Here is an 18,506-nt window from a genome sequence, read left to right on the forward strand (position 1 = left end):
AAATCAATGAGCCTTTATAAAAAAATAAACTATATATGTGAGATTTATATCATCAGTAGGAACAAAGGTGGCGGGAGCGTAGAGTCACAGACAGGAAGTTAGAAAGTAGAGGAAACCTCAGACCAACTTTTATCACATAGAAGTGTAACAATGTGTCGGCACATACTTTCAGCGTATCATGTCATGTATGGTAGCCTCCTGAGACCCAAGCTTTTGTTTGGTATGCATTTTTAATTTCTCCTACCTTTTGGGGATTAATAGGACTTATTAAGTATGAAACCTAAGAATTGTCTTTGTGTTACATTGAAAAAGTCCCAATGTCCTCATGTGAGTACCTTGTCGTAACGGTGTTGTAGCTTGTTGCTATTGATAAAATGAGTCAAATGTGTCTGCCATATCAAGCTACAACTGTTAATACGCATTAAATAAACAAGTTTCAATCATAAAATCTGAAGAGGTTTTGTTCCTGGTTGAGTTTTCTGTAGAGACCGACTGTAAGATATTTTGGCCAGGATCATGGCCATCTTGAATGTACACCGATCAGTGTAATTTGCTTTTGCGACCACAGGGTGGTGGACAAAGTGTCCATAAATGACACCAACAGGTCTAAGTTTCGCAGAATTAAATATTAAGGTGCTGTGAAGCCAAAATGTAATGTCCCCGTACGAGGACGCAGGGTCTCAGGAGGTTAACTTTGCTTTAATGTATCAGGACTGAAAAAAGCCACTCATTTCTTACACTTCCTCAACATAAGCTGATCAGATTAAATCTCTGACTTTGAATGTTTCTCACATTAAATTTATGCATCTACGGCAAATATTTTTGCTGCTGTAACTGTGAACTATGTTTTGTTTTTAAGGGACATTCCAATATTAGTCTCAAACGTCCTCTTGCTGTTTATACAAGACAATTGGACTCTTGTTTAATATTTAAAGAGACTGACTGACTGACTGACAAATGCTCTTCAGCTCAAAACATGAACACATGAACAAACGGCCTCAGTCTGACTCTCACATTAGTTTCATATTTTCTCCATCAGCTTTGTATGAAACCCTGCAATGAAGACGAGAAGGAAAGACTTTGATCCTGTTTGTTTATTCATGATGTCAAAGTTCAGTTTGTTCACACATCACATCAGTAAAGTCTGTTCAATGATTCTTGTTCCTGATTTCGTCATTTGTTGGACCACAATCTAAACTATTGATTTCATCATGATCACTGAAGGTTTAAAATACCTCAGAGGACATTTTTCATCCGTTTAAAAAGCAACAAAACATTTTCATATCAATGTGATTATAGATTTTCTACAAATGTACAAAGTGGTGAAAACAAAATGTGTACGTTAAAGAAAGGTCTGATGCTTTCTCTCTTCACACTCATGAATTACAACAGAAACAACAGCATATAAACGCATCAATACAAACAATCAACAAACATTTAGAGCAGAGAGAAGTTTCTATTTTCACGCAGAGAAATGTCATCGATCATCATGAGCAGTGAAAGCCTCCATGGCTAAACAGACACAGGAAGGAGCGTCACTTAAAGGAACTCCTTTACAGAACACATGAGAAGACGTCAAAGTACCGCCCATAAAGTTTGATTGACAGGTGACAAAAAGGTGACAACAATCAGCTCTCAGCAACAAACATGAATAAAAATCAAGCTGAAGAATTAAAACACAGAAGTTAACCCGCTGTCCCTTAAATGACTTCTGTTTATTTCACTTTACACAACTCAGCAGTGACTCCAGGAGAACAGGAAAGCCAAAGTCCAGCACAGAGAGGCTGAGTGAATGTGGTCTGCACTCTGTGGAGGAGAGTCATGGTTTCAGAGATGCTGTAGAAGGACAGAATACCTGCTCTGTGATCCAGGTACACTCCTACTCTGGAGGACGGAGGACCTGAGACAGGAGTTTGGACATTGTTGTACATAAAGTAATAACCGTTGTTGTTACAATTTAACGCCCAAGATTTGTCATTGTATCCAAATATACTTTCATCCCCTGCTCTGCTTATATTCTTGTATGCGACTGCTACATGAACTCCTCGTCCTCTCCACTCCACCTCCCAGTAACAATGTCCAGTCAGACTCTCTCTACTCAGGACCTGTTCATAATAAGTGAATCTGTCTGGGTGACTAGAATAAGCCTGTTTTTCTCTCATTAATGTTGCTTTTCTGTTCCCATCAGATAATAACAGCCGTGTGTGTGCTGTGTTTGGATCCAGTGTGATGTCACATGAGTACTGTAAGAACTCAGCTCTGGTCTTGGGCTGTGGTTGTGGCAGTAAAACATCCACTTTAGTCACTGTCTGTGAGATGTTTATCCATTTCTCCCTCAGAACGTCCTGTAGTTTATCTCTGACCTCTGACACAGCCGCTGTCACAACCTCAAAGTACCTCAGAGGACGGATATTGATGCTGGATGAGTCTGTAGATTCACTGAGTGGTGACAGTGAGGGGTAGTCGTGTAGAAACTGGTTGTGATCCTCTGTGAGTGACAGCTCCTCCAGGTCAGCGTCTCTCCTCCTCAGCTCAGTGATCTCCTGCTCCAGCTTCTCCTGAAGCTCTCTGACTCGACTCACTTCAGCTTCCTGCTGGGACCTGACCTGCTGCTTCACATCAGAGCATCTTTTCTCCATGAGACGGATCAGCTGAGTGAAGATCTTCTCACTGTCCTCCACTGCTTTATCAGCAGAGCGATTGATAACCTCCACCTGCTGTTGAAGCAGCTTCACATCTTTCTCTCTGTCCTGGATTCTCTGCTGGATGTTTTGTCGACTCATCCCGAGCTCTCTCTGCCTCTCGGTCCTTTCTGCTGCAGCTGAGACTGTGTCGTGGCCTTTATGTTCGTCCATCAAACAGAGATAACAGACAGACTGCTGATCAGTACGGCAGAATATCTTCATCACCTCATCATGACGAGAGCAGACGTTCTCCTGGAGCTTCTTGGAGGGCTCCACCAGCTTGTGTTTCTTAAAAGTAGGTGATTCATAATGAGGCTGCAGGTGTTTCTCACAGTAAGAGGCCCGACAGACCAGACAGGACTTGCAGGCTTTCAGTTTTCTCCCAGTGCAGACATCACAGGCCACATCTTCAGGTCCAGCATAGCTGTGATCAGCAGGAGCAGCTTGGAGTCCAGTCTTCTTCAGCTCCTCCACTAAAACTGCTAACATGGTGCTTTTCACCAGGACAGGCCTCGGTGTGAAGGTCTGCCTACACTGAGGGCAGCTGTAGACTCTCCTCTCATACTCTGTATCCCATCGGGTTTGAATACAGTTCATGCAGTAGCTGTGTCCACAGGGAACAGTCACCGGATCCTTCAGTAGATCCAGACAGATCGAACAAGAGAAGGTTTCCTCGTCCAGCTGAACTCCTTTCTGCGCCATTTCACCTCTCAGTGACAACGACTGTCTGAGTTTCACTTCCTCAACACTAAAACTAGTTTGAGCTCTGATCTACACATCATGTGTTTGTGCAGTGAGTGTCAGCTCTGGTTGGTTACACCCATCTTCAAACTGTTGATCTGAAGGGGAGGGAACAAGGAAGTATCTGAGTCAGAGTGGAGCTGGCTGTGTGTGAGAGCAGGAAGAAGAGGGAGGGGTTATCAAGCTCTGCTTCATTCCAGAATGAGGAGCGGTGTGAGAGCGATACTTTGTGTTTGTTTACCATCGAGTTCATTTCTCATTTAAAAACACTTATTTCAACCTCAAGAGGGAAACTGTTCTTTGAATCAGAGGGTTTGTGTTTGAGAGAATCTCTTCTGCTGCTCTTAAAGTACAGTTTGGCTGAATGATGATAATAATTTAATACAATAGAAGACAAATAGAGAAATTGAAGCTGTAGAAGAAATTACATCCTCAACCTTTCCTGACTTAATTTGTGAAGTCCTTAAAGCATATTTGAAGAAAAACATGTTAAATGTAACATGTGATTTTGACTAATCGCCAGAGGACCTGAATGCACCACATGATGTGGCCCTGCGGCTCACGTGCAGACTGTACTGACTGGATGAATCTGGAAAATGTAGACATTTTTTACATGCCTGTTTAGTTTCGTCACAATTGTGCTCAAAGAAGTCTCCTCCAAGTGAGGTTTTCATCACACCAGTGAAGTTTTAAACCTCCTCCTTGACCTTTGACCTTTTGGGTATAAAATGGCATCACTTTATCATCTTATCCTATCTTGTCATTTGTCATAGTTATTTGCGTATGAATTCTTATAGCCAAAAGCGTGTTATGTGTAGTAACAGTGACCTTGACCTTTGACCTTTGACCACCAATTCTAAAGAGTTCATCCTTGAGTTGAAGTGAACGTTTGTGGCAAATTTGAAGAAATTCCTTCAAGGCGTTCCCGAGATATCGTGTTCACAATAATGAGATGGACATGAGGTCACAGTGACCTTGACCTTTGACCACCAAAATCGAATCAGATCAATGTTGAGTCCAAGAGGACGTTTGTGCTAACTTGTATCATAATTAGCGTAGGAGTATTTGAGTTATAACCAAAAACTTGATCCTTGAACTTTGACCTTTGACCACCAAAATGTTATCAGTTCAACCTTCAATCCAAGTGTTTTCCTTGTAAATGTATCTGATGTGCATAAAACTAACTATAACATGCACTAGGCAGGCTATCCCAGCTGCCATTGGGCGAAGGGCGGAGTACACCCTGGACTGGTCACCAGTCAATCACAGGGCTGACACATAGAGACAGACAACCTTTCACACTCACACCCACACCTATGGGCAATTTTAGAGTCACCAATTAACCTTACAAGCATGTCTTTGGACTGTGGGAGGAAGCCGGAGACCCCGGAGGGAACCGACGCATGCACGAGGAGAACATGCAAACTCCGCACAGAAAGGCCCATGTTGTCCAAACCGGGGTTTGAACCGGTGACCTTCTAGCTGTGAGGCAACAGCGCTAACCACTGCATCACCGTGCAGCCCGCCATGGGTGAGCATTCGAGGTAAAATAAAGTAACACGAATGCTGCCATCGCCTCGCTTTTTGTTAAAGAACTAGATGGTGAGTTAAACACACGCTTATGTCCCAAACTGTATCTGTTTTTTTCTTATTGGGGTTATTGCTCCATTTGGATCAGAGGTTCTTCACTAATTGTGTTTGTAATTTGTCTTATTTCTGATGAAACATAGGTTTAAAATCCTGAAATGTTAATTTGTACTGACGACAGGATGTTGTCTAATCTGAATGCTTATTAGTGGGCCACTTTTGTTTCTAAAGCTTGGAAGAAACGCCTACTTTTGTCTTCTGCAGGCCTTGGTTTAATTTTTAAAAAACATGGCATCTCTTACCATTTTTATGCGGACGACTCCCAAATCTACCTGCCGCTTAAGAAAAATGATAAGAGCTCCCTGATACCCCTACTAGAGTGTCTAAAGGACATCAAGGCATGGATGGCTTTTAATTTTTTAAAGTTAAATGAAGACAAAACTGAGGTCATGGTGTTTGGACCCAGTCGAGGCTGTGATGTCCCTCCTATAGACCTGGGCTCCCTGCAGTCATATGTAAAACCCATAGTCACAAACCTCGGCGTCAAAATGGACAGTGATTTTAAACTTGATAAACAGATAAACTCAGTAGTTAAAACAAGTTTTTATCATCTGAGGCTTTTATCTAAAATTAAATCCGTTGTATCTTTTAATGATTTTGAGTGCTTGATTCATGCTTTTATCTCGACCCGTTTGGACTACTGTAATGCACTTTACACTGGCATCAACCAGGCCTCCCTCGCTCGCTTAGTAAGTCCAAAACGCGGCTGCTCGTCTTTTAACAGGAACGCGCAAGCATGAACACATTACCCCTGTTCTCGCCTCCCTCCACTGGCTCCCTGTCCATTTTAGAATTCATTTTAAGATTTTATTGTTTGTTTTTAAGTCATTAAATGGTCGGGCGCCTCAGTACATCACAGACCTCATACACACCTACACCCCCTCAAGAGCATTGAGGTCCGCTGATCAGCTGCGTCTTGTCATCCCAAAGAGCAGACATAAGAGCAGACACTGCTTTTTCAGTGGTAGCTCCTAAATTGTGGAATGAGCTACCCACCCACGTCAAAATTGCCCCCACTCTAGATACTTTTAAATCTCGTCTTAAAACGCATTTTTATTCCTTGGCTTTTAATCCAGCATGAGAGTTGTGTGGTCTCTGTTTGTCTTTTATTGTTTCTAAATCATTGGTTGTTGTTTTGTGTTTTATGTATATTTTAGTGTTTTTATATGCTTTTATTTTATTGTGTTTTTTTAATCTTTTACTTTTTATATATTTATTTTAACATTTGAATTTTACTTACTTACTGTTTTTATCTGTTGTGCAGCACTTTGGTAACCTTGTTGTTTTTAAAATGTGCTATATAAATAAAGTGGATTGGATTGGATTGGACTGTTTTGGGCTGGGCATATTGTCTATGCATGACACCTGCAGGATGTGTGGAAAATCTGCCATGTGTGCTTGTAAGTAAAATCTTTTTTTGTTTTTTTTTGATGATGATGAAAATGTGGGTTTTTTTGCAAGCTCGTTTTTTTTAAAATGCATATCTCTGTTAATTTAATGCAGAATACTACTTGTACTACATATTAGGAAATAATAGGTAGGAAATTATTTCCATCTCCAGGTAGCAAACGTGAAGTCATGCCTTTATTTGTCTTTATTACAGTTGAGTATCTGTAAAAAATGTAGGCCACAGGCAACATCTAAATAATATGGCGCAATTCAAAATGACAATTCATTTTGCCTCAAAATCAAAACCTTCTTCCCAATAATCCTGCTGTCAGGTCTGACTCAGAGTAAACTACTGAGGGTCTCTTACAGAAGGAGGATTGAGGGAGTGAACAAGGGCGTGATTTCAGACTCAGACTGCTGTTAAAGTACCAATCCAGAATATCTCAGTGTCATTCTTATTGGAGGCACCTACAGTTTTCACTGATGTCTTCATCTGAACTTTGAATTAGTTTTCTTTATCCTTTGATTTGAACTTGTTTTTATATTTTTACCCTCGTAGTCATTGATTGTTTTCTTTGTTCGTTCAACGATAGAAACTCAGCAGAAACCAGAGAAAACAGTACAACTCTTGTACACCTGTTAGACTGAATGTAACAGACACTTATTTAACTAAAGAAACTTCCAGATTATTCCTTAAAGTGGGGCTAGAGGTGAGGGCGGGGGGAGACCTCAGCAGTCGGACTCGGACATCCTCTCAGGCCGAGCTGATTGACAGGTGCTGGGCGAGGTGAAGACGTCAGGGTCGCTGATGCCCAGCTGGAGGTTGAAGAAGTGGGTGGAGGTAGTGACGCTGCTGTTCCTGGTGTAGGTCTCCTGCACCGGGTAGCAGTCCTTCAGAGTGTAAACGCCCACCCAGGTCTCATCTGGCGGAGAGACGAGCAAATGTTACGGCAGAGCAAAGAGGTACAGGAGGTTTCAATCCTCCAATAGCTGCTCTACTCTGCTGCTCGGGAACAGAACGCTGCAGGAGTTGCATTTGTCATCAGAGCTGTCAATCACGAGGTCACACCCCCTTTTTATAGCCTAAAATAACTAATTAAAAGTCAACTTGTCAGAAAACTCAACACTTGGACATAAATCAGCATGATTAGAACTAACTATAATGACAGAAAAATGTTTGAGAAAAATGTAATTTGATTTTATAGTTTGACTCATGTCCCATCTGTTAACATGGAGGAGGCGGGCTTTATGACCTATACTGCAGCCAGTCAGCAGGGGGCGACAGAGAGGGTTTGGCTTCACTTTTAGGGAGCTGTCATGTCGGCCATCTTTTTATACAGTCTATGGTTGACTTATTCCCCACTCGAAGGCCTTTACAAATTAGCATCCTATGCTTGCTAATCGTCTCCATTACTGTGGAATGGTCGATTGTAGTATCAAACCCACAGACATTTATTGCAAAAATCTGCAGTGATTAAAAAAACGTTTTTTTTGGTCAGTTGAGACCAAACCAGAGCCAAAAGTGACTGTGAACACTGACTTTTTCATGTGTTTTTATTTATAGAACAGAATGCTTCCTTTTTGGTGTTGAAAATCCCAAAATAAATCGTATAAAAAAAGAAACCAGGCTTACGTTGGAGTGCCGGCTTCCTGTCTGACCTCTCCTGAACCTCCACGTTGTCCCCAGGCCGTCCGATGATACAGTATGCTTCAGGTCACGTCCAGTATGCTTTTTCAAAGTAAAAGCCCAATGTGGAATTCTGACTCCCCTCGTTTGTAAACAATGCTTTTATTTTGAAATGTTTCCCGGGCCGTTGTTGTTGTTGCAGCTCTTTTTAAACTTACAAATCAGAAAGATTTGAAATGTATTAATAATTACGCTAATCTGACACGCCGACATCATGTGTGAAAACTATTGTGTCCGATAATTACTTATAACTGTGGTCATCCTTTTGAGGAAACTGTTATGATTTAACTGTCCACTAGATGGAGCTGTTGTAGAAGATTGTAGGTCTGTGTCCAACAACGTTGAACCCTCTGTATCTTTGTATGTCATCTTTTCAGCAAGCGTCACAGTGTATGACTCTACCTTATTACTTTGCAAGCAGATTAAAATGCACAAAATCTGATGGGTCAAAGGATGCTCTGGATACCCGGGAAACAGAATGTGGCATGTTTTTGTTGTGTAGATCATTTTTGCTAGTACAGTTGTTGTATCAAAGTTTCCAATATTACTATCGTTAACCGTTACACAAACCAACCTACAAATCAACCTACATAAATGGTTGGTGGTTCTGTTGATGTAAAATCATTACTTACCCATGACGACAGCTGACAGATTTGCAATCACAAATGCATGCTCCTGGATGCAATCACAGCATGTCTTCATCCAGCCACAGCAGCCGCCGTGTCCAGAGACTTCATCCTCCTCAGTTACATTGTTGTTCATCATTTTTATGTAGAGTTAGTTAAACTAAAAATGGAAAAAACTGACATTAGCCAGCTAATATTGGCAGAGAGCTATCAAAACAATTTACTGACACTTGAATATTTTATTTACAAGCTAATCAACTTACGAGGCTCTTTTTTAATGAATTAATAATATTAAATTACTCACCAGAACAGACAGCAAGAGATGAGCCGCAAGAAATGTTTTGCAGATTTTGAATGTGAGAACTTGATGACAAATATGAGTATCACGTGACCTAAGAATGTAAACATCTAGCTGGCCTTACTGATCCTTCAGGCTTCTGTGGACACGCCTATGATTCTTACCAATGCCATTAGGAGCAGTCGTAGGAGCCAGAGGAAACAGATTTTTTTCACAGATTAGCTCTCTCATGTACTACTTCATGTTTACAGTGACAGTTTGAGCAAATATGACAAGAAATTAGTTTGAATAATGTTACCTACTACAGCTTTAATATATTGCAGTATATGATATTATCGTGTGACTTCCCAGATAGCAGTCGACTCGGGGGCGGATCTGCCAGCGGTCCCGAACAAAGTAAGTAAACTATGCTGTCAAATATGCTTTATTTGTTTGTGTCTAGTCAGTTTAATTATACTGGTCATAGACAGCGTAATTACTTTGTCTGCTGTTTTTTCAATCTGAAAAGTCAATCTTACTGCAAGTCATGCTAGCTTACATTGCAGCACATTAGCATAAGCTGATATACACTGAACAAAAATATAAACGCAACACTTTTGTTTTTGCTCCCATTTTTCATGAGCTGAACTCAAAGATCTCAGACTTTTTCTATGTACACAAAAGGCCTATTTCTCTCTAATATTGTTCACAAATTTGTCTACATCTGTGTTAGTGAGCACTTCTCCTTTGCCGAGATAATCCATCCACCTCACAGGTGTGGCATATCAAGATGCTGATTAGACAGAATGAGTATTGCACAGGTGTGCCTTAGGCTGGCCACAATGAAAGGCCACTCTAAAATGTGCAGTTTTATCACACAGCACAATGCCACAGATGTCGCAAGTTTTTAGGCAGCGTGCAATTGGCGTGCTGACTGCAGGAATGTCCACCAGAGCTGTTGCCTGTGAATTGAATGTTCATTTCTCTACCATAAGCCGTCTCCAAAGGCGTTTCAGAGAATTTGGCAGTACATCCAACCGGCCTCACAACCGCAAACCACGTGTAACCACACCAGCCCAGGACCTCCACATCCAGCATCTTCACCTCCAAGATCGTCTGAGACCAGCCACCCAGACAGCTGCTGCAACAATCGGTTTGCATAACCAAAGAATTTCAGCACAAACTGTCAGAAACAGTCTCTGGGAAGCTCATCTGCATGCTCGTCGTCCTCATCAGGGTCTCGACCTGACTGCAGTTCGTCGTTGTTACCGACTAGAGTGGGCAAATGCTCACATTCGATGGCGTCTGGCACTGTGGAGAGGTGTTCTCTCCACAGATGAATACAGGTGCTTTCACTGTTTAGGGCAGATGGCAGACAGCGTGTATGGCTTTGTGTCTGATCGTGGCTATAAATCTTATCGGTGTTGAATTAACTTGTGATCTGTTCAGAGCGAAGACTATGGAACGTCAACGTTGGTGTCTTTGTCGATGCCTGTTCAAAACAATGCAAACGTAAATAAATTATTACAATTATTGTTTTCAGTGTTATGTCACTAGTCTTTATAATCTGATGTAAAGTTAATTTATATTTACTGTGCCCCCCCACCCCCGATAATAATTAGCCTACATTAACTACTGCTACTGACAAGAATTCATTTACGTGTGCGTCAACGTAGGTGATTTTTTCGATGCCTGTTAAAAACAATGCAAACGTCAATAAATCATTCCCAAACAATTCTTGTTGTCAGTCGTACATTACTATCGCTTGTCTTTATAATCTAATGTGAAGTTAATATGATGTGTTTCCACCTTAATACAGCCTGTAAGTGAAAAATATATGTTCACATTCAGCTGGAAGTAGTGCGGTGTCAACGTGAAACGCCCAGATTAACTTGTGATTCAACATCTGTCTACTACGATCATGTTTCATATGAAACGATACAGACGTTTATTTCCTTCAGCGCAATGACATTCTAAAACAATGAGGAAACAAACTCCTGCATCCAAATTACACATTAAGCTTTGATTTCACTACATTTGCTACACCTGTGTGACAACACTCAGGTGTAAAAATGTAGGCTAATCATCATGGGGGGGGGGGGAGTATATATAGCCTTGAACATCATTTCACAAACTTGTGGGTTTGTTGAGGAGTTTGGATAGAGACAGTTAGTTTGACAGCGAGAGACAGCGTGAGAGTGTGAGACAGCGAGAGACAGCGTGAGACAGTGTGAGAGTGTGAGACAGCGAGAGACAGCGTGAGTGTGTGAGACAGCGAGAGACGGTGTGAGACAGCGAGAGACAGCGTGAGAGAGCATGAGAGAGCGTGAGAGTGTGAGACGGTGTGAGACAGTGTGGGAGACAGTGTGTGAGACAGGTGAGTGTTGAAGTTGTGCTTGTGTGTTTTTGAGAGGCTATTATAGCAGGTTTGTTTTGTCTGTTTGTCTGTGACAGTGTGGTCTGTGTGTATTTGTCATTGTGCTTCTTGTATCTGTTAGTGTGTGAAAAGGTGGGGTAGGGAGGTAGAGGTGGGAGTAGGAAGGAGAAGGCAGAGAATAGACAGGTGAGACAGGTGGAGGTAGGTGGAGGTAAGTGTAGAGAGGGACAGAAATGGATCCTTAAATAGTTGGAGAGGTGCTGGATGTGAAACTCCACAACCGGTATCCTGAAGGGTCAACGAGCAAGGACAAATGTGTCATTAAAAGGAGAGCTGACACCTTCAGGATGAAAGGTAAGGATGCATGCCGTGTGTACTTCAGAAAGCAATGAGCATCTGCTATGGTAAAACTCCCAAAAATGTTAAATTACATTTTAATAGCAGATGGCAACCTGCACTACATCTGCAGGCGCAAGATGGACGGATTAGAGCATCTTGCCAAGGTTGTGCAGAGTGCAGAGGAGGCAAGCGCAATCTTTGAGGAGTTTCACTCCAGTGAAATTGGCGGACACTGTGGTGTTGAAAAAACTCACAGTGCCATCATTCGTCGCTTTTATTGGCCTGGCATGGAGCAGGACATCCGCAAGTGGGCGAGTTGGTAACCATGTCCTAAATGTTGAGGAGAAATTAACATTCAGGTTGTTGTAGTGCACAAACGTCTGAAATGCGGTGTGTGTGCATAGAAAACTTAACATTCTGCAATTTAATTTTCAGCTGATAATTCCTCATAGGCCTTCTAAATGCTCAAATGACTACTGCTAGTTTTCTATAGTGCCAAATTAATGTCCATAACATTTGTCATGATCCTGAAATCACATTTGTCTGTTTAGATTAACCGATGTCCACAGTGCCAGGCCAAGAGAGCGGTCATCAAAGAAAAGCGGGAGTACAAGCCACTAGAGGTAAAGGAAATAATGCCATACATTGTCAACTTTCCAACACATTCCTTTAATGCTGTGTTTTGTCCTCACAGGTATCGGAGCCTTTCGAACTAGTTGGGATGGATCTGGTGGGTAAACTCACTCAAACAGATGGTGGCAACCAGTACATTTGTGTCATGGTTGATTGTTTCACCAAATGGGCAGAGGCCTACCCACTAAAGAGTAAAACAGCAGATGAGGTGACAAATTGTATACTCCATTTCTTTTACAAATTTGGTTCACCTAAAAGACTGCTAACAGACCAGGGCTCGTGGTTTCGCAACAAGGTAAAGTAATTGTGCATTATGAATATCAATATGAAACTGTTGTGCTGACATAAGTTTCTATCAATTCAAGGTGAACTATGGCTTGTGCGAGAGGCTGGGCATAAAGAGGAGCCTGTGCTCACCATACCATCCACAGACTAATGGTCTTGTGGAGAAACTGAATGGTACTATACAGAGGTATGTTTTTTTGTTGTTTTTTTTAATACTGAGTTCTAGTTCCTGTTCCTTTCTGAACAAGCAAATCAAGTACCCTTATACTTTATGAAAATGTTGCTGTATTGCACCAGAGAACCCAAATTCTCTCCTGCCTCATCATGCCTGTACTTCAATTTTCCATTTTGAGGTCCCTGAATAAATTGGTGGCTGATAATCCAAAGAATTGGGACAAGTACCTTCAGTCCACCATGTTTGCTCTGAGGACCAAAAAACAGCTCACCACAAAATACAGCCCGTATTTTTTGATGTTTGGGAGGGAGGCCAGGTATCCCTCAGAGGTTCCAGAGGAGTACAAAGTTGGCTTGTCTTTTCATCCTTTAATATTTTTGTATTTGTTCTATCTAGGGCTGGGCAGTATGACCTAAAATTCATATCACGGTATAAATCGAATCCCTTCACGGTAACGGTATATATCGCGGTATAAATTTAAGGTTGAAAATTATAATAAAGAGCAAAGATATAATGTAATTTTTAGAGCATTTATTGTGCAGAAAGTAGAACTCAAAACTCAAAATTAAACCCAGCACTTTATGGTGCAAAATAGTGCAAACGAACACAAATAACATATAACAGAAGTACAAAAGAATGTTTTCTATATTGCAAAACAGTTTCAACAAAAAAACAACAAACAAACACAATTTCTCAATTCTTCAATAATATCAAAATAAAGTGGTTATTGTAAACAGTACTTCAAGTAAGAGAAGTTTTCTATAAGGCAAATGGCAAAAACAGTGAAAAGGTTCTGTAATCCAAAATGCAAGTGCAAAAGTTAATCCTTCTGCTATTGCCTCACCCGTATGGTCATCAGGGAAATACGAAGTCTGCAAGCACCTGCTGGCCAGTTTCCACTCATCGGTAATGTAATGAATCGTGAGGCTGATATAAGGCTCCATGGTGCGACTTGACCATAAGTCCGTAGTAGTTGCGTAGTATTTTAATTCACGGAGGTCTTTCTCAAATTTCTCTCGAAGCTGTCCATACAGTTTGGGCATTTCTGTGTCATTAAAATACTTGCGGCTCGGAGGTTCGTAACATAGATCCAGGGTTTTAATCATCTCTTTAAACCTGCTGCGCTCCACTTTGTAGAAAGGGACCATGTCTTTGCACAAGTACGTTGTGATGGCTCTTGTTATGTCACTCCATCGCTGGCTCTTTCTCTCATAAGCCGAACTCTTTGAAAAAGCTTGCGCAATGGAGGTCTGCTGTTGGGTAGCGGGGTAAACTTTTTTGCTTCCTCCCGTGTTGGTTGACGGAGCAGGTGTTTGAGCCGAGCGCAGCCTCTCGCTCTCTGCATACTCGAGCACATCCTTCATCTTCAGATGGTAAAATAAATTGCTCTTATTACCTTTGTTTGCCGTCACAGTCACCCGGCCTCATTGTGCAGTCTGACAGTGAACACAGAGGGAACAGCACAGTGTCTCCTCCCTGGCCTCAGCAGCAGAAAGCAGCAGAAGAAACAAAGAGTCTAAACTGCAGAGAAGATGCTCCGATCCAGAGAAGTTTCCAACCGTACGGTTACCCAGCTGATGAAGAGGAGATCCAGGAATAAATGCAGAGGAGCAGCTGAAAGACACAGGAGAGCGACGTGTCGACATGCAGGCTACGCTGAGAACACAGGTAAGTGAAAGGTGAATCATTCGTGCAGCTGTGTCTTAAATGTTTAAAAACTTTTCTTGCAGACTTTTTCTGGCTTGTTAAAGTTGTAACAGAATATTTATAGTGTGTCATGTGGTGGCACATGTGATGATTTATAGTAGATGAAACTTTTAAAGATGAATATCAGACTATTATATTCACTTATATACGAGTTGTTTTTTTCTACTGTATTTTTGGAGCTATCTGACACTATTTTTTCCTTTGGGATTAATACAGTTCTATCTTATCTCTTATAGTACTTTGTTTCTAATAAAAACTGCTATTACTTTTTCAGAGAATCCATGAAGTGCTCAAATTCAAGTCTGTCTTCACGAAACTCCAAGATGCAAAGGATTGAGAAGAGCCCAGAAGAGCCCAAAGACGAGGAACAACCCCAGGACGCAGAGGGCAAGAGAGACGCCATGAAGAGCAAGGTAAGGAAGAGAAGTCATTCTATCATGCATCATTAATTTTCAGGCCATGGGTGCTGGGACAGGAAGTGAAATGACCCTTGAGATCATTTATATTTACAGACATTTATAGTACTTCCTTTTGGTGGTAGCAGATGTGACGACTTGCAGTAGATGCAACCTTAATAGACTATGTCATTTCAGGCTGAGCTCAGGCAAACTGTATAACATTGAGATATACATATTTTTATTCTGCAACATGTGTGTATTTATCCACTTAACCTTTGTAATGTTGGTCTGTTTCAGCAGAGAGCACAAAGCAACTGGAGACAACCCAAAGAGGCGGAGGGACGAGTCAGGAGACAACAACACAAGACTTGCACAATGTTTCACACAGCGAGGCTGCAAAAAAAACACCTTCTCAAATAAATGTCAAAGACGTTGAAAACTCTGATCAGGTTACTATTTGGTTTCCTTAAATATGTGGAACAGTGTAACATTCAAACTCTGCATTATTGAAGGTATTCAGAATATGAATGACTTAATGTGCTGTAACTTTTTGCTGCAGTTATCAAACTTTCAGATCTTAAAACAAAGGAATGAGTGTCACTTAAAGTGATGGGTTCATTAAAGCCCAAACAAGCATTCATTTGGGTCAATTATCATCAAAAAGTCATTTATTTATTGAGCTTTGAGACTTCCAAATGAAGACTTCTTATGTGTCATTATTGTGTCAAAAATAACAAAACAATGAAGGTACTCTTACCGTACAGCCTTAATTCATCTGTCAGCACTGGTCCTGCAAAACAAAATATTTAACCCTGTAGTGACGGTGATAATAAATTCTAAACGACACAAAACAAAAGATCGTCCACTAGATGGAGCTGTATGTTCAGTACTGACTATGCTCTCATCAATCTCACTGGGTCCTCACTATCATCATGTGTGCAAAGCAGGGTTATCATAGTTAAGGAAAAATAAGACTAGCAGCAAAAATTTTTTTTCGTTAACTGAAATAAAAATGAAGTTTAAAGAAAAAATAAATAAAGAAATAAAAACTACAATTACCAGTGCAACACGAACTACAGCTAAATAGCATTGCAGGTAAAATCAGCCCCGGGTGCTTATACACCGAGCTCTGCTGTGGGTCAAGCAATGTTAATGGTTCATGGTGTACAAGAATTACATGGCTTTGCACAATATGGGACATTTAACAATTGTTTTGTAAATCATATTTGATGCTTTCTTTCATCCTACTTTTTTCAGCTTCTTTAGATCAAGGCTTTGCTCATAATTGCGGAAAAACAAAAACTAAATAAAAACTACGAAACTAAAACGAGTCAATTTCTAACTTAAACTAAACTGAAATCAAAAACCAAACAGAAAGACTAAATTCAATTAAAAATTAAAATTAAAACTTTTAATTAAATTATATAATATAATAACTTACTATAATAACTGGTCCAAAGTGGTGTGGTCAGCTCTGGTGGAAGAATCAAACAGGTTAAATAGTGTGAAAACCTCTCCTGATCTTGCAGAGACAATCGAGAGGAACACAACGTGTTTAGATAAAACACTCAAGGGCATCAAACCACCTTTTTATAACAAAGTTAATGTGTGTGTGGTAAAAAGTGTTTACCTGATGTTTCTGCATCGTGCCTCGGATAGTCTGCAGGCCATCAGGGAGGAGACTGTCCACTTCCTCACAGGAAGATCAATGCCTTTAGATCCCTGTGAAGTGCAGTCCACCAAAGTGTTAAGTTTACTTACTTGTCATTGCCATTAGAATGTCTTTTCATTCACAAAAACAAAGATGTAAATGACATTTAATTTGAGGTAAATATTAGATTAACATACGTATATTCAATTAAGCAAGTTAAATGGATCCAGGGACAAAGGAAAACAGGCTTTTTTCTCTTTTCCTTTTGGTGTGGAGTAAGTGTGACCAGTTCTAAATATCACTTGTCATTGTTATAAATATTTCTGCGAGGGACAAATGACAGCTTTTCCTTCTCTATAACAACCTGAACTCAGGTTTAATACCTCACATAACCATAGCAGAGAGCTAATTAGCTGATAATGACATACACCTGTGTGACGGGGCCTTTAATAACTCCTATCAACTGTCAGGGCAGTGATATGACTCTGAAAAGCCAAGCATGACCTTTGAACCCAGCTAAGGTATCTTCCAGTCTGTGCAAGTGTAACACACAAAGACAGTGATTTAGCTGGTGATTACATACACTAAACAAAGTAACACAAATGGAGCAGGTCTTCTGTCAAAGATGTTTTAATAGGCGTCACATGGAGGAAAAGGCTCCCACTGTTAAAATCCTCAGTCGTCCTATGTGGGTGCTTCAAAACACGCTCACCTCAAGCATTTATTCCATCAAGTGTTGACATGAGTCAGTTGGTATTCAACACAGTGGCTTGCGCTCAGGTACCATGCGCTAATTCGGTTGCTTTTGGCAGGCTCTGCCTTCAGTCAAAGAGGGACAGGCACCTTCCTTCAACACCGACTCTGGTTGGCTATTGTAGGCTGAGAATCAGTAATGGAAGCTCCTATTGGTTCAAATGAGACCTCTATAGAAAGCTAAGAAGCTCGCCCCCACTTTGATACTGGAACGGAGCGGCAATTCAAAGGGAATATGAAGTTATTACAGTAAATACATTGGGAAATGCGGCATTTCTGACTGCCGATTAGTAACGACGCACAGCGATCAGTGGATACTAATTGATGGAATAATGCTTTTGGACTAAATACTTTACTGGATTATATCATCTGGACCTTTAGCAATGTACCAGGAGGGAATTTATGAAAATAATATGCATCAGTGGAATACAGTGAGCCTTCACCGGTGAGTAAAGTCAATTTTGTAAATGTTTGTTTATGTTCTGTTGCCGTGGACTGCACCCGCTGTGGTGATTGGATCTTTTATATCAATCGAATCTTGAGCTTGATCGTAGCTTTCCAACGATGTGACACGAGTGGCAACATAAAGTTATCATCGTAGCTGCAGGGCAAATGTTGTAGTAATTGCGATAACAGCCCGCCGGCGGGCCGTAGAGTGGTAACGGGTTTATAAGGAAACTATGTTACCAACAGTAACTTACGTTAGCTGCTATGCTAAAACCACATTCAACATGCTATCACGCTCGGTAGGCCTATACAGTAAAGCAACATGACCTCAGAAGGAGGTAAAAATAGACTCATGTGCTTGTGCTGCAGCCAACAACAGAGCAACTGCCGTGCTTTGCCCGTACCTTCGGCATGTTTATTTTACCGGAACAGTGTTTGCAAGAGGAATAAAATAGCGCCAGTGAGGAAGTTTCAGGGGGCAGACCAAACACTTATCTGGGGCGGGGTCACCAACCTGGAGGAGGTGTTATTGCCCTTATTGATGTCATGCAGGGAAAAGCTGCAAATGGGCTGTTTCAGCACACATTTTCTGAAAAGTGGAGCAAGCAAGAGAGATGAGGATAGACTTTTCTCATTTCGGGGGGGTTTGTAGACAGGCAGGGGGCGCATATTATTGTTAGAAAACCATTC

The 18,506-nt window shown here is 41.0% G+C and overlaps 1 protein-coding gene across 1 annotated transcript; it reads right to left on the bottom strand.

The window, feature by feature from the left end:
• Positions 1-1,240: 1,240 nt before the first annotated feature.
• LOC138593360 (tripartite motif-containing protein 16-like) lies at positions 1,241-3,401 on the bottom strand. The gene has a single exon (XM_069664350.1). It carries the CDS (start codon positions 3,384-3,386, stop codon positions 1,716-1,718), a length of 1,671 nt encoding a protein of 556 aa, XP_069520451.1. The 5' UTR covers positions 3,387-3,401; the 3' UTR covers positions 1,241-1,715.
• Positions 3,402-18,506: the final 15,105 nt, after the last annotated feature.

The sequence above is a fragment of the Semicossyphus pulcher genome, unplaced genomic scaffold, assembly GCF_022749685.1.
Source record: "Semicossyphus pulcher isolate SPU_LCO1_2020_fin unplaced genomic scaffold, fSemPul1.0.p SCAF_16, whole genome shotgun sequence".
Taxonomy (NCBI): domain Eukaryota; kingdom Metazoa; phylum Chordata; class Actinopteri; order Labriformes; family Labridae; genus Semicossyphus; species Semicossyphus pulcher.